This window comes from Phocoena phocoena, chromosome 5, assembly GCF_963924675.1.
Source record: "Phocoena phocoena chromosome 5, mPhoPho1.1, whole genome shotgun sequence".
Classification (NCBI taxonomy): domain Eukaryota; kingdom Metazoa; phylum Chordata; class Mammalia; order Artiodactyla; family Phocoenidae; genus Phocoena; species Phocoena phocoena.
In genome coordinates, this window is record NC_089223.1 from 46,006,523 (window position 1) to 46,030,272 (window position 23,750).

General features: G+C 44.1%; 1 protein-coding gene across 1 annotated transcript in view; it reads right to left on the reverse strand.

The window, feature by feature from the left end:
- Positions 1–23,750, reverse strand: part of SHROOM3 (shroom family member 3) — a 309,586-nt gene that overhangs the window by 190,212 nt on the left and 95,624 nt on the right. The window contains exon 2 of the mRNA XM_065878012.1: positions 4,748–4,902. Within this exon, the coding sequence (XP_065734084.1) occupies positions 4,748–4,902 (155 nt within the window). The remainder of the gene's footprint in view (positions 1–4,747; positions 4,903–23,750) is intronic.

The window sequence follows — 23,750 nt, forward strand, 5'->3', positions numbered from 1 at the left end:
AATTTATTCTCAGGAGAGTTTATCCTTTAATCACCTACAGCATATACTGAACATACATATTTTCACTTAATTCTCACAATAGTCCTTTGAGGCAAGAATCAAAGTAAATGACTGTTTTCCAGGCAGCATCGAACTTGGATCACCATCTCATGAATCCTTTCTCCTAGAAAGAAAGAATCTGACTTCCAAGTGGCTTACATGAGCCTTGCAAAAAGAGTACAAAACATTTAACATGAAATGTACCCCCCAATTTTTCTTTGCCAAACCAACCATTGATACCAAACTTAGGAGCATTTGGCAAAAGTAGCAACTTGATGCAGAAGGTTGAGAGGTTGGGTTTACCAAGAAAAATGGGTGGTTGGGGGCATTGGTTACAGTGCCTTTCTGATGATCTGAGTCAAGACAGGAACTAGAGTCCCAACTCAGGGTGAAAACATGAGGCCCCGACAGTCTGTTCTGAAAGGGAAACATAGCCTTTGATTTTTTTAATTTAAAATTTAGGTTTTCTGCAAACAGCAGTGAGTAAGTACTCCCTGTCCTAGAAGCACCTTGCAATCACCCTCAGGGATTTAAATTAAACCCGAAGACCCTTTCCTTTGTCTTTAGTTACCATTCATTCTAAATGTTACTGGCTCTAAGACATGCATTTTACACCTACCTGCCAAATAAAGTCTCTGTTGATCTTAGAGAGGGTTTGGAGTATTGACTCTTATTTGTGTACAAGTCTGCTTTCTTAATTTACATCCTTTGTACTGTCCTTGCATTCCAGGAAGGTTTTCCTTCTTCAGTTTCCCTTCAGCTGAGAGATGTTTGTTTTCCTTTTCGAAGGTCTTTTCTCTGGCTCACTTCTCATTTTATCATTTCTTCTCCATTTATCCACCACTAGCTGCAGGCCTCTGTGTACTCAGCAGTGGACACATTCTCTGTCCTCATAAGCACCCACATCACCCCCTTCACTCCCTCCTCCCAGAGGACTAAACGCTGCCTTCTTTATGGGTCAGCAGATCTTCTAAGGTCACTGACCCACGACTCACTTGAGACTTTGCATTTCTCTTGTCACTGTAGCCTTTTAAGAAGGTGTTTTTACTTTTGATTGTTTTCGGTCACTGGGTAAGACACCCTCAAAACTTATATAAACACCACTACCCTGCTCTGCATTCTTGGCATATTTATGATGGATGAGGAAACCTGCCCAAGCTGAGGTGCCAACCTCAAGCACCCAAAACTAACTTTAAGAAAAAAGGAGGCAGGTACAGATGGAACTGCTGATATATATACACATTTTCACTAGGCAAATGATTTCTCCAGGAAGCAGACCTCCCAATCACGTTTCCTGGAAGACACCTCAATCTTTTTTAAAAGTATAGAGATCACTTAGGAAAACAAGGAAATCTAGTAAATGAAATAACAAGTCACCCTGTTAGAATCAAGTGTAAGGAAATGAAATCTCTGGACATGACATGGGCCGAGATATAAAGGCAAGACTTCTCAGGAAAGTGACAGCTAAACTAAGTATAGAGCCAGATTAGTCCAGAGCATGGGGCTTCTACCCAGTTCTCTGTAATGTAGGGGAGGAATGTCTATCCATGTCCACCAAAGCATGTTTATAAATCCCCATCTCTAAATATGTGTGAGAAATAAAGACTGCCTCCTTCTCCTCAAACTCAGGGAGTTCAACTATAAAAATCAACACATAATAGATGAGATAAGACACATTCAAAAGGCATCTTAGAGACAAAATGTTTCCCACAGCAGAAGCAGAGTGCAAGGACTCTTCAGTAACCTTATCGATCCCATTAGCGTATCTAAAGAAAGAATGTGTCAATCAGAAAGGGGATTTGATGTGGAGGGCAGAGAAGAAATGGGACTGGAGAGGAGCACTTTGGCAGAAGGATTCCCTGCGGTCCAGAGAGGAAAGGGCTCTGATTCAGCAGCGCGAACGTCTGGCCCGCCTGGCAGACGCGTCTCCAATGGAAAGATGGGCCATCTGGCCATCAGCGCGGATGCCAGCACATTCCGGAGCCTCAGACCCACTCTTTACTCTTGAGTCTGAGATCAGCACGCAACCTCCTGACCTAATTATGGACAGACTTCCTATGGTCCTTCCTTTCTCCTGTGGGGATAAAGTTTACTGATTCTTGGTCCCCTTGGGATACTTATTCCACTTACAGTTGTCTTCTTCAAAATGAGTTAATGCGTTGACATTCTGGTGCATATCCTTCAATTTCCTATGAGTTTGGATGATGTGAATTAACATTCCTAAATTCCGTGAGATCCTGGGCACAGTCATGACCAGTTCTGTACTTGTCATGACCAGGTCTGTAAGGTTGGGGACCAGCCCCTTAACGGTGGTAAATTCACGAAGGGAATAAAAGGGTGAGGGTGGGAGCTTCTTGATAACCAGGCATCCAGCATATTTGGTAATATGGCAATCGTCTGTATCGCTACATGCCTCTCCAACCCAATTCAGGATAATAATGAGCAAATATTGCACATCTACTATGTATTTATACTTTATACATTAAATCTTCAAAATGCCCTTTTGAGGCAGGAATTATTATTTCCTATTATTATTTTATAAATGAGAAAATTGAGGCTTATAAAGAGGCCCAAAGTCACACAATTTGCGAACGACAAGGACAGATTTCAACCCCAGGATTGTCTGTGGCCTGTTCTGCTGGAAGAAGTGATTCACATCTCATGTCACCATCAACTAGAAGGCATAACTGGAAGCCAGCATGACTACTTTTCACAGTAGGGAACAGGGCAGCCCTCTCCGGAGGTTAACCTATCACCATAGTCCCATCGAAACATACCGAGAGTGTGGATTCCGCTGTCGATCCCCAGCAGACAAATGTCAGTGTTCTCAAGTTGGATTTTGGGTTCCAGTGCCAAAGTGAGTTCAAAACCTTCAACACTCTTCTGGGCACATGGAACAGACCTAATGGTTCTGAGCCTTCCAACCCATCTATTTGAGAAATCGGCCACCGTGTTTGGGATGACTGCTTGCTTTACTCAAATCTTGACCCACAAATAATGGACCTATGCCTCGAGCTGGCCAATAATAATAAAAATAATGGCAGCAGCGCCTGTTGTTACCATGAGTTACCATGTAGAGTATTTCATTAAAGCATTCTGATCACCTTGGAAAGTAGGTATTCTAATCCCCAATCAAAAATAAGGAAACTGAATCTTCAATAAGGTTAAGTAATTTGCCCGAGATCACATAGCTGGAAGACGGCAGCCCTAGAATTTGAACCCAGGCCTGATCTGACTCTGGTGCCTATACTTTGAGCCACTCTGCATCACTGGCCACCAGAGAAGCAAGCCCTGAAGAGAAACCAGACACAGCCCAGCACACTGCGGAGAGTCACTAGAGCCTGGGGACGTGGTGGGACCACACCCACGGCTGTGTTTTTGCGGTTGGGAGGAGCTGCTGTTCCCCTGAGCAAGGGCTCACACCCCTGAGGAGGGAATGAATGCAGGCACAAGTGGTCCCCTAAGAGACTATATGAGACATGATGAGAAGACCAGCTTACTGTTCACATCTTAAAAATGGCATGGGACTTCCCTGGTGGCGCAGTGGTTGAGAGTCCGCCGGCCGATGCAGGGGACACAGGTTCGTGCCCCGGTCCGGGAAGATCCCACATGCCGTGGAGCGGCTGGGCCCGAGAGCCATGGCCGCTGAGCCTGCGTGTCCGGAGCCTGTGCTCCGCAACGGGAGAGGCCACAACAGTGAGAAGCCCGCGTACCGCAAAAAAACCCCAAAAAACAAAACAAAACAAAACAAAAAAACGGCCTGGTTTGGTTAATGACTCCTGAAGTTCCACCAACTTCAACATTCTCGAGTATTATAACATTTATTTGTCATGTGATGCAGCCAAAACCTGATTAATGAAGAAATATCCAAACATATGTAAGCCCAGGACCTAGTAGGTCAAAGTAATAACACTCAGGTGGCCTGGTGAAGCTGAACCAGAAGCATCTAGACTCCTTCGTCGCTCTTCCACTCACCAGCCCTGCCACCTTCAGTAACTTACTTAACCTCTTGCGTACAAAGTGAGGACAATGCTAGCTATCTCACCAGGTTCTTGCGCAGGTTCAATGATCATATTTACCTATGTTAATATAAAACATCTCCAGCAATGCTTGGCTTGTAATAATGATTGAAAACATTTTTAACTTCCTTTCCTTTTCCATATGTAATTCCTTCACCACGAGTTGTTTTCCTGGAACTAAGAAGCTTCTTACTCTAAAGCATCATAACCAATCACAAGCCAAACCTTTTCCAGCAGAGGAACCACCACTATCACGACCAGAAAAACAAAACAAAACAAACAAAAGCGGGAAGTCACTTGTTTTGATGACCTACCCTGCAGACCCCCGGGTGGGTGAGGCTAATGGAATGCTCGTAAGGCACCAAGCCCATGGCTTTCTCCTGTCCCACAGGGAAACGACACCTCATAGAGTCTGACCACATCGGGGATCAGGGTCACGTCTCATCAAGCCCGGAAACGTATAAAGTACAGTGAACCCTGCCAAGCCAGCCCCTGCTGGGAAAGCCAGGGTTTCACAAGACCGTAGCATCTGAAATGTCTTCACAAGCTGCAAGATGGGCAAGGAAAATTGCGCGCGGGCTAGGGCGGGGTGCGCCATAAGGATCCACGTGGCGAGGTTTAAAGAACAAGCTCTTTAGGGCGAGGGTGGGGGGGAGGCGGAGGAGGGACCTGGCGCACGCCCAGCCTACCTGCGCACCAGCAGCCGCAGGGTCTTGTAGGATCCTTTCACCAGGGAAACGGCCTCCCTCCGCGAGCTGCTCAGCACCACCGCGTTGATGCGCACCACCTCGTCCCCGGCCCGCAGTTTGGAGCTCACCAGGTCCGCTTTGCCCCCTTCTTCGATCTGCTGGGAAAGATGAGGATCCACAGGTGAGTGGCCCGGGGCCCTAGCCTGGACTCCCGCAGAGCCCGCTCCACCGGCTGCAGCCACGCCCTACTCCCATGGCCAACTTCAAGAAGGCAGGGATGGATGGCCTCCTGTCTCCACACCTTCCAGCCCCCAGCCCGCCCACAGAGGGCGCTCGGAAACCTAGGCTGAAGGGATGAAAGAACTCGGTTTCCATCCACAACCACTCACGACCTCCATCCAAAGTCCCTCAAAGCAACTGTTATATTCCTTTAGAAGTTGCGTTCTTCTTACCTCATTTATTTTTTATTGTCTAAAATGCTAACTCATGGGGTAAATAAACTGTGGTACCTCCGGACAATGGAATATTATTCAGCACCAAAAAAGAAATGAACTAACAGTCCATGCAAAGGCGTGGAAGAACTTTAAATGCACGTTATTAAGTGAAAGAAGCCAGTCCCCAAAGGCTATATATGGAACGATTCCAACTCTATGACATTCTGGAAAAGGCAAAATTATGGCAACAATAGAAAGATGAGTGGTTAGATAGGTGGGAAGAATTGGCAGAGCACATAGGACATTTAGGACAGTGACACTCTTCTGTGTGATACTATAAGGTTGGATACATGACATCACACCATAGAACATACAACACCAAGTGTAAGCCCTAACGTAAGCTATCGACTTTGGGTGATAGTGATGTGTCATTGTAGGTTCATCAGTTGTAACAAATACACCACTGTGATGGGGATGTTGGTAATGGGAGAGGCTATGCGAGGCAGTGAGGGGCAGGGGGTATATGGAGATGCTCTCCACTTTCTGCTCAGTTTTGCTGTGAACCTAAAACTGCTATGAAAAACAAAGTCTATTGAAAAGTGGAATTCATTCAACAAAGTGATTCAACACTTGCTGTATGCCAGAAATTGTTCCAGGAGCTAAGGCTGTAACAGTGGACAAAACAGACAGAAACACTTGCTCTTCTGGTGCTTAAGGCAGAGGCAGGAAGCAAGCACTAAACATAATTATCAAGTAACTGCTGTGTTACGTTAGAAGTTGGTGAAGTGCTTTGGAAACCAACAGAGCAAAACAATGCTTGATCCTGTGGCGTGTCAATAATGATGAAAGGGAATAAAAAGGGAAAAAATAAAACAAAAACAAAAAACAAGTAAACCAACCTGACCCATATTTTTTCTTTTTTCAGTAATTACTCCCCAGAATTGCCCCCATGTTCAAAAACCTTTTAATAGGTCTCAATATATATAAAATAAACCAAATTCCTATAATAATTTTGTGAATTTGGTCCTCACCAGCTTTTATTTTAGCTAAAAGTAATACTTTACTTTTAAGATAATGTTCACTAATTTATTATTAAATCACTATATATTCATTAGTTTATTATAAAGGATGAAAATAATTCAGAAAGTGTGTAAAGGGAAAGGGAAAAAGTGAATCTTACCCTGGCTCCCTCCATGTTACTCTCTAAAGGTAACGCCCTCCATGTTACTCTCTAAAGGTAACGCCTTGTTTACAGTGTAGATTATGAATTTCATATACAGATGGTCCCTGACTTACTATGGTTCAGTTTACGATTTTTCTACTTTACAGTGATGTGCAAGTGATACTCATTCAGTAGAAACTGTACTTTGAATTTTGAACTTCTCCTGGACTAGCGATGTGTAGTCATGATGCTGGGCAAGGCAGCAGCCGCAGCTCCCAGTCAGCCACGTGGTCACCAAGGCGGATGACTGATACACTGATAACCATTCTGTAACCTTACAGCCATCCTGTTTTCACTTGCAGTATAGGAGTCGATAAATTACATGAAATATTCAACACTATTATTAAACAGACTTCGTTTTAGATGATTTGACCAACCGTAGGCTAATGTAAGTGTTCTGAGCATGTTTAAGGTGGGCTAAGCTAAGTTCAGTAAGTTCGATGTATTAAATGCATTTTCGACTTAACGATATTGTCAACTTACAATGAATTTATTTGGACGTAACCCCATTGTAAGTCAAAGAAGACCTGTATATATATTTTTTTCTTTTTATAGAAACACCACACTATACACACGTCCTCAACTATCTTTTGGCATTTAACAGAGAGGCATTAAACTGAGGTGGTTAAGAGTTTGAGGAGTCAGACAAATAGCCTAAAGGAGGAAGTCACTTATTCTCTCCAGGCTTCAGACGCCTCCCTTATGAAGCAAGGATAATAACAGCACTGCCTCACAGCGCTGCAGAGAGGATTAATGAGATGAGCCACATGAACTGGCAAACACGGTTCCTGGCTTACGGTAGGATTTCAAAAGTGGTATCTACGGTTGTCAAAAATCATGTATCATGATGATACTTCCATTTATATCAGATTCTACTCTAACATCTCGGTAGGATTCATTTAGCTATTCTTTGTCGTTGGTCACTTCCCCCTGCTTTTCTATTCATTCTACTATCCCTGCCGACCTTCTGTAAATTCACCTTTCCCCCAAACACACCGGACCCACTCTAACCTCAAGGCCCTACACCAGCAACTCAGATTTCCCTCCACCTGGATTGCTCCCCGCTACCCACAGCACCCATGGACAACTCTAAAAGCTGCAGTGTACCCTCAGGCTTAAGGACTGGGGCTCTGGAACCAGACTGTCTGGCTCTGTCGCTTCCTAGCTGTGTGACTTTAGCCAGGTTATTTACTCTTACTGTGCCTCAGTTTCCTCTTCTGTATGAGGATAGTACTTACCACAGAGACTTTCGTGAGCATCAAGTGAGTTCATGCAAGTAAAGGGCTTAAACAGTGCCCAGCACATAGTGCCCATTCCCTGTCCATAGTCCCACCCCAGCCCCAGCTTGGCTGTGAGCTCTGAAGATAGGAACCTAGACTCCATCTCTACTTACCCCAGAATGCCTCCCCAGAGCTTTGTGCACAGGACCTCCTCGTATTGGTTCACTCATGCAACAAAGATTCACTGAGCATCTACTGTGTGTCAGGTATGGAGCTAAAAGCTGAGGGGGCAATGACGAACACCACAGATACAACAGTCCCGTTTAAATTCCAGTGTGTAGAATTGAATCCCCTCTGTATTGTTTGCCAACGTTTTCAGTAAGATGAGAACGAAATGCGACCTAAGAAATGACCAATTTCTTACATGAAAAAAGGAAGTCAAGGGCTTCCCTGGTGGCGCAGTGGTTGAGAGTCCGCCTGCCGATGCAGGGGACGCGGGTTCGTGCCCCAGTCCGGGAAGATCCCACATGCCGCGGAGCGGCTGGGCCCGTGAGCCATGGCCGCTGAGCCTGTGCGTCCGGAGCCTGTGCTCCGCAACGGGAGAGGCCAAAACAGCGAGAGGCCCGCGTACCGCAAAAAAAAAAAAAAAAAAAGGAAGTCAAGAAAAGCTCATTTGTGTAGTTTATATCATGCTCTTCTCATGACTGATTTAATGCAAAAGCAAATGTTACGAGGAAGAAAGGCATAAAGAGTGTCGTTGTTCACTGTTCTGATAAACTATTTCCATAACGCTTTGAATTTACAGAGTTTCTCATGATCTCTTCACTTTGTACAGAATTTTGAGGCTTGAAGTGCTTACTTTCAACAAGTCAGGAAATTCCCTGGCAGTCCAGTGCTTAGGACTCGGCGCTTTCACTTACGGGGCGCTGGGTTTGATCCCTGGTCGGGGAACTAAGATTCCGCGAGCCACGCAGCGTGGCCGAAAAATAAAAACAATTATTTATAACTAAAACTGAAAAAAGTGGGGGCTGGGATGATTTTTTGGTATGGTATTTATTTACCAACCATCAGCTGGGCACCTGCGCTACGAATTGATTCTCAGATCTCTCCAAACTCTCTCTGATGGTTCATGCCGTCTTCGGGTTTTAATTCCTACCAGAGATGACTTTTAGACCTTTCCTCTAACACTAAGCCCTTACCCTATATTTTCAGTTTCTTTTTTCCTCTTCCTCCTTTTTCCTCCAAAGACCCCTCCTCCATCATGAAACTTCTCCTTATCAACCCAGATTGAATCTCTCTCTTTCTCTTCTAAACAATTTCTACCTGCCTGGAGACAAGCCATAGCACTACCTTTGTCATGGGTATTTCTGACCATGTCCTATCCCCTCTTCTAGGTTTTCAACTCCTAGAGGTCAGAAACTCTTTCATCCCAAATGTCTTTTGAGCATCTACCATATGTCAGGTGCTGTTCTAGGACTGGTGAAATGTCAAGGAAGGGAACAAACTTTATGTTCTCCTTTCTTCGAGTTTACATTCTAGTATGTTCTTAGTATATTTCATACCTTTGTATTAAAATACTTGCACATTCACGGAGGCAGTTCAGAGAACGTACAGTGATCCAAACAAGGCTGGGTTCTTCCTGTTCTTTGGGTGTTTCAATTCATCCATAAACACAACTGTCCCTGGGAGGCCAGGCGATTTCTAGTGAATCATAGGAGCCCTAGGAGGTCTGCTTGGTGCTAGGATTTACCCAGGGGTTCTACCCAATAGGCCCAAGTGAGCCTGGAATTGAGCCAGTTGGGCACAAAGTGTAGACCCCTCATCTAACTCCTTTCAGCTAACCACATTAAGAGCTGCCGTATTAGTCTGTGGATTGCCTGGGACCCCCATGTTACCCCCCTCCTCCTCTGCCGCTGGCCCTTCTGCTGCCTTCCTAGTTGGCAGCATCCGTGTCAGTGGGTGTTCTACCTGTTGGTAACTCAGATAGTACACCTGGTTGCCAAGAAAGTTGAAGCTATTGGCTAAAACAGGGCTGTGAATCACCATAACCTATATTGTTATCTCCATTTATTATCACAAATGAGAAATTGAGATATTGAGATGCATCTGCTGATGCAGTGGTAACATAATTGATTTCACTCTATTGTGGCTAACTAAATGCATAAATCTTTTGTTTTTTTTTTTTTGTTTTTTTTTTTTGCGGTACGTGGGCCTCTCACTGTTGCGGCCTCTCCCGTTGCGGAGCACAGGCTCCGGACGCGCAGGCTCAGCGGCCATGGCTCACGGGCCCAGCCGCTCCGTGGCATGTGGGATCTTCCCCGACCGGGGCACGAACCCGTGTCCCCTGCATCGGCAGGCGGACTCTCAACCACTGCACCACCAGGGAAGCCCTCTTTTGTTTTTTTAAATCTATGAACCAATCAAGATTCATGAATTTCTTTATTATTATTATTATTATTTTGGCCGCACTGGGTCTTCGTTGCTGCACGCAGGCTTTCTCTAGTTGCAGCGTGCAGGGGCTACTCTTCATTGCAACGCGTGGGCTTCTCATTGTGGTGGCTACTCTTGTTGCGGAGCGTAAGCTCTAGGCATGCAGGCTTCAGTAGCTGTGGCACACGGGCTCAGTAGTTGTGGCTCGCGGGCTCTAGAGTGCAGGCTCAGTAGTTGTGGCACACGGGCTTAGTTGCTCTGTGGCACGTGGGATCTTCCCGGACCAGGACTCGAACCCGTGTCCCCTGCGTTGGCAGGTGGATTCTTAACCACTGCACCACGAGGGAAGCCCTGCTTAAATCTTAAGTTTATGTCGATTATGCACACTGTTTATCTAAAAATCATTATTAGAACTTTTTTAAACAATTCGTATTTACAAAAGGTTTAACAATAATTCTCTCGAACGAGTCATCAAAGAGGATTATACCTCTAACCTCAACCTCTGCTGATACTGTCCACCAACAAGACTCAGTGAAAAATGAAGCTTATTATTTTAAACCTTTGGACCAATACTCGAGCAGCTAAAGAGGTCACTGGCGTTGTTTGTCCAATTTCACCTGCAGGGAATTTACTCATTCCAAGAATGTGATTGTCCACAGGTTAAATGACTTCAGATAATACACCCTGTACACCTGGGTGGGAAATCCCTAAGCTAACAAACTAGGGAGAAGGCGGTTATACAGCTGGAAACTAGCACACTTCGTCCCCTCTCAAATCGTAAGTTCATCCACACATGTAGGATTAAATTGATTTTGCTCTTACGACCATGGGAGGGGGTGGTTTTTGAATCCTTTATAGTCTTTCACATTGCGGGACATTTACCACCTACCATAGCGCCTACACATAATTAGTGACTGATAAACATGTGTTGGGCAAATCTGGGGAAGCCGACTTTAAAGAAATACAATACTGGATGATACATGCCATGAGAGAAATGTATTCAGAATATAGGTATAGGCAAACATTAGGTAAAGGGGAGAGTCGTCTGTCCGCGTCAGCAGCTGGATGAGGCATGTGAAGGGGGAGTCAGGCCCATCTCCTCCCTTCTCTCTGAACCCTGGTAGCCCAATCTAAATGTGGAAGCACAAAGCTGCCATGGGGACGGGTCCTGTGTTCTGCTTCTCCAGGCTCGTGCCCTCCAAAACCAAATGCCTCGACTCTCTGCCCCCCAGCCCTGTCCTCCATCTTATCACCACAGCATCAGCGGCAGCGTCACCGCAGTCAGGAGCACGTCATGGGCAGCAACCTAGCGACCGTGTTGCAACTTCGATTAGATCAGGTCACGCTGTTCCTCGTGACCCTCATCTCCACACTCAGAACAGAAGCCAAAGTTCTCCCTGTGCACCGCAGATCCTGCTGGATTTGGCCCCTCACCTTTCCACTTCCTTCTGCTCTCCTCCTCGCCTACTCCACACCGGCCCTCGGTCTCCTGGTGGCCTGTGGAGTTTGTCCGGCGCACTCCCGCCTCAAGCAGGCTCTTGTAGCTGCTGTTCCCTCAGCCTGGGATGCTTTTCCCTCAGGTAGTCACTCGCCCTTCTCCCTCGCCTTCTCCAGGTCTTTACACAAACTCAGCTTCTGGAGGAGGCCTTTCCTGGCCACCCCTCCAGAATTACAACCTCTTCTCTTCGTTCGGAATGGTTTCCATTTATAATTCTATCTGGAGTTTTAATTAAAATCAAACTCATCCTGTAGACATCTACCATAGTTGAATTTCACCTGCATTCTAACCTCTGAATTCTTGAGTGATTGCTTTTCCTTTCCTGGCTACTTTCATTCCTGGATGATCCCAAGGGAGGAGTATGGGGAGGAAAGGGTAATTCAATAATTCACAGTCAATCCAACGAAACATACAATTTGTTTGCTGTTTTGTGCGATTGGCGATTTAAGGAGAGATACACTCTCCATAACTGCAAAATTATATTAAAGGAATAAGAAAATACAGAAAAAATTAAAAAAATAAGTAGATAAAGAAATCTATGGGGCTTCCCTGGCAGTCCAGTGGTTAAGACTCCATGCTCCCAATGCGGGGGGCATGGGTTCAATCCCTGGCTGGGGAACTAAGATCCCGCATGCTGCGCGGTGTGGCCTGAAAACAACAACAAAGAAATCTATTAAAAACCTTTCCAACAAAGCTGTTGGAGAGCTGTTGCTTTTTATTCACTTGGAATTGTCGTTACAACCTGGTGGGCGTGCTTGGTTTTAAGCTGTACATAAAGTAGGGACAATGAAATAAAGTGAAATTAATAAAATTTCCTCCAAGGAACTATATCTGGCTCTGGGGTCCTATGAAATGAACAAGCATTTCTTGGACCCCAGAACTAATTGCTGGACTTTAAACAAAACAGAGAGACATCCCTACGAGTTGCACCGAGTGACATGAGGATACAGGTGTTATGCCTCCCTTCCTCATCACCTGCTGCTCGTCTAACCCCAAATCGTTAGGTTTATACTGTTGAAGACTCCTTTTTCAGGTCATAAAATGATGTGTATTGTAGTGGAAGAAAGAACACTGGGTTAAGAGTCAGGAATCCTGTGCCCTAATCCAGACTCTGGCCCTTTTTATCTGTAGGGTCCCGGATGAGTCTCTCATCCATAACATGACCTGTTGGTCATCTATTCCCACTTAAGATGACCAGCGAGGAAAATTCCACAGTTTTATTTTAAACTGGAACACATATGCGACAGTTACTATTTAAAATTATATAGTCACTTTCTTTTGTTATTTTCTAAATAGGAGGTATATTATTTCTTTTTTTTAAATAAATTTATTTATTTATTTTTGGCTGTGTTGGGTCTTCATTGATGCTTGTGGGCTTTCTCTAGTTGCGGAGAGCGGGAGCTCCTCTTCGTTGTGGTGCACGGGCTTCTCATTGCAGTGGCTTCTCTTGTTGCGGAGCACGGGCTCTAGGCATGCAGGCTTCAGTAGTTGCGGCTCGCGGGCCCTAGAGCACAGGCTCAGTAGTTGTGGTGCATGGGCTTAGTTGCTGCGCGGCATGTGGGATCTTCCCGGACCAGGGCTCGAACCCGTGTCCCCTGCATTGGCAGGTGGATTCTTAACCACTGCGCCACCAGGCAAGTCCCAGGAGGTATATTATTTCTTTTCTGAGGCTCATAACCTGGATGGAAAGCCCAAGAACAGAAGTGAAAGCAGTGTGGTGTGTAAAAACTGGGGGCTCGAGAGCCAGACCACGTGGGTAAGCATCTCACTTCCAATACTGAGTGTTCTTGGGCGAAATATGCATCATGTCTGAGCATCCATCTCTTTAGCCTCAATATGCGAACGAGAAGACTAACCACACAGAGTTAGTGTGAGGATTACATGAACTGAAACATTGAAGTTTCCTTACACATAGCAAGGGCTCCATAAAAGTGTTTCCTGAATTACGGGGTTTTGTGGGTTTATTTAATAAGTTTAATACTTTTCTGACTGTTTCCACCACAAGAATGTGACCAAGGGGAAGAAATTTGCTTGGGGGGGAAACAGGATTTACTTAAAGTCAAACAACAGGAGTTAACTTGATTTATAAGTGAAACAGGAGATAGTCTTTCCTTTGGAGGGAAGCTTTTATTTCAGAGAGTGGTCCCAGGGCAGGAAGTTACTCAGTGACACCTTATGGCCCATCCAAATGAGCTGCAGCCCCTGAAAACCTAGACATGCCCACAATTCTTGATTTACTGCTCACTGGGCAGAAGGATCTGATCTCAAAGGTAGGATAAAAGTCAAGCTTCACCTCAGCCACTCAACAAATCATTATCTTGCAGTTGTGGAGGTCAGAAGTCTAAATCGCGTCTCACTGGGCTAACACCAAGGTGTTATCATAGCTGTGTTCTTTCGGGGGCTCGAGGGACGAATCCATTCTCTTGCCTACTCTAGCTTTTAAAGGATGCCTGGTGGCTCGTGGCCTCTTTCCTCTATCTTCCAAAGCCAGAGATGGCCAGTCCCATGCTACCTCGCTCTGACACTGACTCTCCTGCCTCCCTCTTTCCTTTATGAGGACCCTTGTGATTACGTTGGGCCCACCCAGATAACCTAGGAGAATCTCCCCAATCTCAAGGTCAGCTGAATTAGTAACCTTAATTCCACTTGCAATCTTAATTCCCTTTGCCATGAAATATATTCCTTGGTTTAAGATGTAGACAACTTTGGGTTGGGGGCATTATTCCACCTATCATAACCACTAATTAGCTGTGTGATGGTAGGCAAAGTTATTCCTTTCCTCTGAACCTCAGTTTACTTTCCAGAAAAATAGGGAAGGTGATGATCATAGCACCTACCCCTGGAGATTACTGAGAGAATGAATGTAAATTATGATAATGAATGAAAAGCTTAGCACAATACCTGACACGGAGTAAGCGATCAGTAAGTCATCATCAATCATTTACAGGGGGAAGTAGGTAAAGAGGTTATACACACTCAGTCCTCCACCCCTATTGCCTGCAGTACAATGAACATCACCATAGAGGCCTGGACCCCTGCCTTTCCCCCATCCTTCCTTTGCCCACCCCCGTTGGGACACTGAAGTAGGGGGAAGCCCAGCAAACACGATTGACAGATGAGGGACCACTGCACTCCAAGTTGAGCCCTTGAGCTCCTGGTGTCTGAGCTCTCTAAGTCAGCTCTCATGTCTTAGAAAGAGACATGTGAGGTTGTTCTAGCCCCACACCAGTTTCTCAGAGTCCCCTGAGTATGTGGAGGAGCTCTGGGGACCCCTAGGCTGTAACATGAGCAAAACTCTCCCGTTCCGGGGTTGGGGGGTTGTCTATGTGCTTGTGTGTGCCCACCGTGCAAACCCCTGCCTTCTCAGAAAGTATGCTCCTATTGTCTTCCCTCTCAGTGGAGTCCCTGAGCCCCTTCAGTCATTCTGTGCCACCTGATTCTGCTGTGTTTATTCATGGAAATATACCACATTATGTATAATATACATATATGTATAGAACATCTATTAAAATGCACATATACAGAGAATATATATATAAACCACTTTTCAAAAATGAAAGGAGAACTTCTTTTCATTAGCCACTTCAATGGAAAGCTAGGATCTTCAGAAAATAAATAAAATCTAAAAACCACATGTGTGTTTCATGTATTTCATAAGTATTCAGAGGAAGTTCACTTCTTGTTATCAATAAAATAGGAACGCGAATCACAAGCCAGCAAGCATCTATACATGGACACACATATGAAACATACATGCTTTACCTCATTTTAGATAACAATTTCCAATTCTTCCTTTATCAAATTTATATCGAACTTTCTGACATACTCAAATGATTAGGCTTTAGTTTCATCTTCTCTGTTTTTTCTACTCTTGGGTCTGGAAGAAATTCTAGTGGTCAAAAACGAAAATCAGGGGCAGCAAGAAGAAAAATGACAGATGTCTAGATGTTTTGAAGCTTTGAGCATCCACTCCTAAAAACAATACCTTAGCTGTCAGATCTCTAGCACTTAGTAAAGATGCCTTAGTTCTACTGTTCTAGGATGAGTTTCATGGGTGCCTGCCTAATGGTTCAGTCTTAGGCCAGATATCCTTCTGCTTCCTAAGGAAAAGTCCACCTGAGCCAGAGAAAACAGTATGACATTCATTTTCACCTCATGAACTTTGTTTCCCAACGATTCCTCTAGGTTTTTAGATTTATGATATTAAGAAAGCTTTAGCAAAAATAAATAAATAAATAAAAAGTAAAAAAAGTAAAAAAGAAAGAAAGCGTTAGCTTACAACAAGCAGAATGGTAGGGTGACAAGGGTGGCTATTCTTATTACTATTATCTTGTCTCTGCAAAAGAATTCTCAGGGGTGGCTGAGCTAGAAGAACACCGGGTAACAAAACTCACACAAGCTCACCTCCTATACAAGATAATAATAGTATTCTATTAGTCACCGCTGTGAACTACCAACATTTTCAAGCTGCATGACACTCCGAGGCCAGACTGATACCTGAAAAGGAACTAGCCAAAGGATTTCTTCACTCAGGAGCTCTGAACAATGATTTATTTACTTATCTTCTACCAGAGCCATATAGTGATTAAGCTCTGGAACCATAGTGCTCGGGTTCAATCCTGCCCCCAAGCTTGGAAGCTATGTGACCTTCAACAAGTTATTTGACCTCTCTGTGCCTGTCTCCCTGTCTGTGAGATAAGGTTAATAATACCCTTCATAGGATGGTGGTGAGGATTAAGTTAATGCATGTAAAGTGTTTAGAATAATGCCATTCAGTAAATACCCAGTAATTGTTAGTTTCTCTCAGTACTTTATATTCTCTTCCGAAAATTAGGAAAACTAATATCTCTTTCACATACCTCACAGGTTATTTTAAAGGTTAAGATTAGAAAAGTTTTGTAAAACACTTTGAGACACAGAAGGTAAATTATTAGATTGCCTCTACACCAATCAGGAAGTTGGCTCGATAATTTCCACCATCCCTAGAAGACGGCTTCTCATTAGAAGCCGGACACTAGAACTGCTAAAAGCTGGAAACAAAACAGAAGAAGCAACCTCAGCAGAAAGGCAAAAGAAGGAAAAGAACATCTTTGGTCTACCTACCATCTGTCAGGAGCTTGACATGTGTAATATCGTTTAATTCTCACCAACACTTATGAGGTAGGTATTTTGTTGACAACAAAACTAAGACCCAGAAGATGAAATAAGCTGCCCAAGGTCACAAAGTTATAAATAGCAGAGCCAAAATCCAAACCCAGATCTGTCCAAAGCCAAAACCCATCACACATTCGCCCACCCAACTATAAAACAAGCAGCACCCTACCCTTTCAAAAAAATAAAGCTGTCGTTGTGTTCGTGTAACTAAACAACAGAGAAGGCCAATGTGGTATCGGTGATCAAGGAAAGTTACCTACTGATCACTATAACTCTCCACTTGACTAGTGAGTGACGGATTCTGGGGAAACTCCTTGAAAGGACCCCATCATACAGCAGCTGGAACACTGCAGCCCTCCTAAGAGGAAGCTCTGCCGTGCTTGGCTGCATCCACAGAGATGGCCAAATGAATAGATAAAGGTCCAGAAAAAGTGTAAATATGTGTTGCGTGAATGAATAAATGAATGAAGGAAAAGTACAATTGTCCCTTAACACTTAAGGATATTTTGTCCTTCACAAATACCCAAATTCCAGTACAGTCTTTCTAACCCCACCACAGCCAACCCCAGATTTGTTTTCTGTTTTGTTTTGTTTTGTGTTTTGCGGTACGCAGGCCTCTCACTGCTGTGGCCTCTCCCGTTGTGGAGCACAGGCTCCGGACGCGCAGGCTCAGCGGCCATGGCTCACGGGCCCAGCCGCTCCGCGGCATGTGGGATCTTCCCGGACCGGGGCACGAACCCGTGTCCCCTGCATCGGCAGGCGGACTCTCAACCACTGCGCCACCAGGGAAGCCCCAACCCCAGATTTGAACTGCCTGCCACGAGATTCCCACCTGCTATGATGCTTCCTTGTTGCCATCATCTGCAAACCCTCAGGTCCCTCCTCCTCTTTCCCTGAAGATCTTTAGCCCTGGCTCACTGTGAGCCTCTCACCAACATTACTCCTACCAGAACACATGATGCCCATAACCTCAGACAATCCTCTGTCCTCCTTAACTCCCTCCTCCAAGCCATCGTGGCTACTGGCTTCCACGGTCAGACCCTAGCTGTGTCATTACCTACATGCAAACCCTCCATAATCCCAGCTTCAAGCACCCCACTCTCTGACCACCTCCTCCTATCTTTTATTTTTGTAACAGCTTTATTGATATGTAATTCATATACTGTAAAATTCAGTCTTTTAAAGTGATCGATTCAATGTAGTGTATTCAAAGAGTTGTACAACCATTACCACAATCAACTTTAGAATATTTTAATCACCTCCCCCTCAAAAACACCAAACCTATTATCCTTCACCACCACCAGCCCCAATCCCCCAATTCTCCCATTGATCCCAGTCTAGGCCACCACCAATCTACTTGGTGTCTCTATTTATTTGTGTATTTTGAATATTTCATATCATACAATACATGGTCTTTTGTGCCTAGCTCCTTTCACTTAGCATGTTTTCAGGGTTTATCCAAATTGTAGCAGAATGAAGTATCAGAACTTCATTCCTTTTTATTGCCAAATAATACTCTGTTTTATTTATCTATTCACCAGTTGATAGACATTTGGATAGACACTTTAGGGCTCTTATGAATAATGCTGCAATAAACATTTGTGTAAAACTTTTTATGTGATGTATGCATTCATTTCTCTTGGGTCTGTGCCTAGGAGTGGAATTGCTGGGTCATATGGTAACCTACGTTTAACATTTTGAGGAACTGCCAGACTGTTTTCCAAAGTCACTGCACTATTTTATAATCCCGTCAGCTGTGAATGAGGGTTCCAATTTTTCTACATCCTCCTCAACACTTATTGTTTGTCTCTGTTATTACAGACATCCTGGTGGGTATGGAATGATATCTCGTGTGGTTTCGATTTGCATTCCCTCTCCTCTCTTTTCAGTTCATTTGTTCTAATACTCTGACTCCAACAGTTTTTTTGATTCCATTCATTGTTCCTATGGCTCTTTCACTGTTTCTCACCCATTTCAAGGAAGTGCTCACTTCCTTCCTTATCCATCCTAATGTCCGTGGACTATCATTATAATCAGTTATTTTCATAAACTATCAACTTTTTTGCTCTTCTCTTTCTTCCTCATACTCACCTGGCAAAACCCCAGACTTGGTTGAATCAAGCTCCCCATCTATGCCACACTTTTATCTGCACAGTTGAAAGTAGCTGGTCTCAGTTTAAACCCACGACCTTCAACCTCAAGTCAGCCCTTAATGCTACCTGGCAATTCTAAATCCATTCACTGGACAATCCCCAAAGCCATACTTTCTTCCGCTCCCCTGGTCAATTTCATAGCTTTGTCAGCTTCAACCCTTCACCACCATCCTGACACTGACTTTGCTTCCTATTTTGCCAAGAAAAGGGACGTAATCAGAAGACAATGCCCCAAACTCATACCACCACATGGACTTCTCTATTTACTTTATCATCTTTTCTGTTGCTAGGGCTGGACCAGCTATAGCGATGGTCCCTTTTGTGCCTAAGATCACCTCCTTTATCACCTACTCATAAGTTCTATTCCAACCATTGTCCCCTCTCAGGCGTTAACACATTTTCCCACTCTACTGGATTATTCTCATCACTCAAAAACATTCTATTATTTCTCCCATGTTAAAAAAAAAAAGCAATCTTCCAATCCTACATCTTCCTCCAGCTATATTCCCTTTTCTCTTTATAGCCTGCATCTCATCTGAACTTCAGGCTCATATATTTTTTTAATAATTAATTTTTATTGGAGCATAGTTGCTTTACAATGTTGTGTTAGTTTCTGCTGTACAGCAAAGTGAATCAGCTCTCTGTATACATATATCTCCTCTTTTTTTGGATTTCCTTCCCTTTAGGGCACCACAGAGCACTGAGTAGAGTTCCCTGAGCTATACAGTAGGTTCTCATTAGTTATCTATTTTATACATAGTATCAATAGTGTATATAGGTCAATCCCAATCTCCCAGTTCATCCCACCACCACCCCTTTCCCCTCTTGGTATCCACACGTTTGTCCTCTACATCCGTGACTCTATTTCTGTTTTGCGGGCTCATATATTTAATTGCCCGCTGTTGGATATTTATTTGGTATCTCAAATCTCACAAAGGCTAAAATTAAACTCCTGGTGTCCCCCCTGAACCTCTTTATGGCAAATAGCATCACTATCTTCCAATTTCTCAGACCAAACACCTCAAGAAGTCTCTTTCACATTAGACACTGAATCTATCAGCAAAGCCTAAATTCCTACCTCAAAAATATGCTCACAATCTGACCTCTTCTCACCACCTACACTGCTACTGACCTGCTCTGACCTGCCACCATCTCTCACCTGGATATTTATTGGGATCCTAACTGGTGCTCCTGCTTCTGCCCTTGTGCCCCGTCTACTCATTCCACATCCCTACTCCATAATGTATTTTCTTTCTTCCTTTCTTTTTAATTTTTCCCAGCTTTATCGAGATATTACTGACATACAACATACGTAAGTTTAACGTGTACAATGCAGTGATTTAATATATGTCCCATAATGTATTTTCAGCACAGCAGCCAAAGTGATCATTTTTAAATTAAGTCAAACATGTCACTCTACAGCGTAGCACCATCTAATGGCTTCCCAACCCACTTAGAGTAAAAGCTCAAGTCCTCTCAATGGCCTTCCAGGCCTTACACAATCCTACAACCTGCCCCTCTGTATCTCCTCCACCTTTCTTTTATCACTCTCCCTTGGGGTTACTCTACTTCAGCCACCCTGGTTTTGCTGAGATTCCCTGAACTGTCCAAGAACACATCTACTACATGGTCTTTGGGCTTGATTCAAAGTCTCGATGCAGAGACCAGGCAGCCACACGGTTTGCTCCCTCCCCTCCTTCAGGTCTCCTGCATTTTTCAGAAGTTTAGCAAAGCTTACACTGATTCTGATTTTCCAAATCAGAAAATTGCTGGGGCAGGTTGGAATAAAAGAAAAAAGAGAAAAGAAAAAGGATATTTAAACTTTGAGGTTCTCCTAAAGGCCAGGGTCTAGTTGCTTACTAGTTGGCTTAACCCTCAACCTACAGGATGAGGATGATTATATACCCATTTTACAGATGAGATAACAAAGGTACAGGGGAATTAAGTCATAACCCTAACAAACCTCTAGTAAATGGTAGAGCTTGGTATCCAATCAAAAATCGAACCTCAAAACCTATCCTTGGCCCACGACATCACAGATATCCAGTTTCCCATTTAGTTGAGAACGAGTTGGGAATGGATGCCCATTACAAAATTCAAATATTTGCAATAGTAAGAAAATCAATATGGCTTATTTTTACAAATTCTTCACCTTGACTCTACCCTAAAATGAAACCCCTTCTGTGTGCTCCACGGCAGGTTAATTAGATTCCAGAGATTCCTGGCAATCTCTCAAGTAATCATCTGGGATCACTTCTGCGTGATAAAAATTCCATCGAGTGGCCCACTGCACCCAGATGCTTGTCAGCAAATTTACTCCTTCCAGTTGCTAAGGAGGCATAAACAGAAGGTCCTGTCAGTGAAAGAAATGGAAGGAAAGTCATTTGTTAATGGCTTTACTCAACAGTGCCATTTCCAAAAGTCCATGCTGGGTGGCCCAAATATTTAGAAATCCACGCTCCATAGACCTTTAAGGATGAGTTGTAAGCCTGGGCCTCGCACAGATGCCTAAGGAAGCTTGGGGTGTGTCCGGCTCCCCCTGTTACTATGCTGCTATAACCCATCCCCACATTCATTATCTTTCAGTTCTCAGCTCGGCATTTCTTCCTCGCCCCGGCCTGTTCTTCTCCCCTGACCTCTGACTTACGTATTTGCTTTTCCCTGTTTGGAATCCTTGCTCAAACTAACTTCAGTCACTCAAAAACTGTGCTGTGAGGATGGAGGTGAATGTGGGGGGAGCAGCGACAACCAAGAGACTTATACGGAATTGTTTGTGCCATGCCTCCTGGTCAACTTCTCCCTCCTGATTTAATGGCGATGGGTTATTCATTAAATGACCATGAGCCATCATGGAGAGGCCGGTTTCTATTGTAGGCCAGTTTTCTATAAACAGTAAATCAGCTCAATAAAGTAGCCGATTTTAAATGTCTTTTCCATTCTGGTTATCTCCGACAGTTGAAGTTTGAGAATTAAATGGTGGTCAGGATATTACGGAGTAGTCCCCTGAGTTTTATTAATTGCCATCAGTAGGGACTTCCCTGGCGGTCCAGTGGTTAGGACTCTGTGCTTCCACTGCAGGGGACACGGGTGCAATCCCTGCTTGGGGAACTGAGATCCTGCATGCCCCGAGGTGCGGCCAAAAAAAAAAAAAAAAAAATTGCCATCAATATAACAATAACTTCCAGCTGGAAATGTTTCCCAGGTACTAATTCATCTAAAGTTAATCAATTTAATGCAAATAACAATCTTGAGAGGTCAGTTAGTATTGCACCCATTTTACAAAGGAGGAATGTGAAATAATTTGCCCCAAAGTCCAGTATTAAATATGGGGGATTCAGACTCAGTTTAACTCCAAATCCATTAGGCAACACACCTTCTGATGGCTGGCAACATCCAATGAAAATATTAATTTCTTTCTACATGTACCGGTCCATATATATATATATATAGGGAGAGAGAGAAAGAGAGAGAGAGAGAGAGAGAATAGAAGAGAGAGAGAGAGAGAGAGAGAAACTGCTTGTCCTGGGCTCAGAACATACAAAAACATTTGATTTTCACTCCCCTGTGATCTAGTTGAAAATGAAAGGCCTATAAAAAGAAAGATAACTAGCATTGCAAGGTGGGTAGTATATCCAAGTGTCAAACATGAATTAGAGGGCTTCCCTGGTGGCACAGTGGTTAAGAATCCGCCTGCCAATGCAGGGAATATGGGTTCCAGCCCCGGTCCGGGAAGATCCCACATGCTGCGGAGAAACTAAGCCCGTGTGCCACAACTACTGAGCCTGCGCTCTAGAGCCCGCAAGCCACAACTACCGAGCCCGTGTGCCGCAACTACTGAAGCCCGCGCACCTAGAGCCTGTGCTCCGCAACAAGAGAAGCCACCTCAATGAGAAACCCACTCATCTCAACGAAGAGCGGCCCCTGCTAGCCACAGCTAGAGAAAGCCCGCGTGCAGCAATGAAGACCCAACACAGCCAATAAATAAATAAATAAAATTAAAAACAAACAAACAAACATGAATTAGAAACGGGCAATGCAGTGTGTGTGTTCAGACCAGAGAGAAATCACTGAGGCCGGGCAGGACCAGGATGGTCTTTTGTGGGGAGAGGATATTGACCTGTACCTGGAAACCTCCTAGGCCACTTGCTATAGGGTTCTTGAGTTAACATAAAACTTGGGCCAGAGAGTAAATCTTTTCCATGGTCCCCAGGGAGGAAACTGAAACAAGGACAATGGAGTATGTGTCATATTAAGGGCCAATTTTTCCTTTTAGAAACAGGCTGATGGGTCATGGACTGTGTGTGCATGGCCCAGACTTCAAAACAACTATCTTAATGTGTAGACATTATTTGTTGTTTATCTGAAATTCAAATTTAGCTCCATGTCCAGTATATTTGCTTCCTAAATCTGGCAGCCCTATTCTCACCACCACATCCTGTTCAGGACTGCCTTCCTTGAATGTTTTCATTGACTCTGCAAAGAAGAACCTTTGGAAAGGGGAAGGAGATGGTTCAACTTTGCAGGCCAGGACCTTGATCTGGTCATTGCAGCCAGAGGTGAGTTCAGGGGAGAAAACCTCACATGAATCAAATTCATAAAAGACTGACACATATATTCAAACCAATCAGACTTGCGATGTTCCAAGCCACCAAGCTTTTGCCCAGTGCCTGGAATGCCCTTCTTCCCATCCCTCACCATTTGCTTAGTAAGCTCGTTCATCCGTTATTTATTTAGTCCATTCATTCGTTGAGTCAGTCAATATCGGTTTAGCACCTACAGTGTGCCAGGTACTGTACTGGAAGCTGAACACGTACACTTCCCTCGCTGTTCAAGCAAAAGTAATCGTGGTGATAGCTAATACTTTTCAGGACTTGCCATGAGTTAGGCACTGG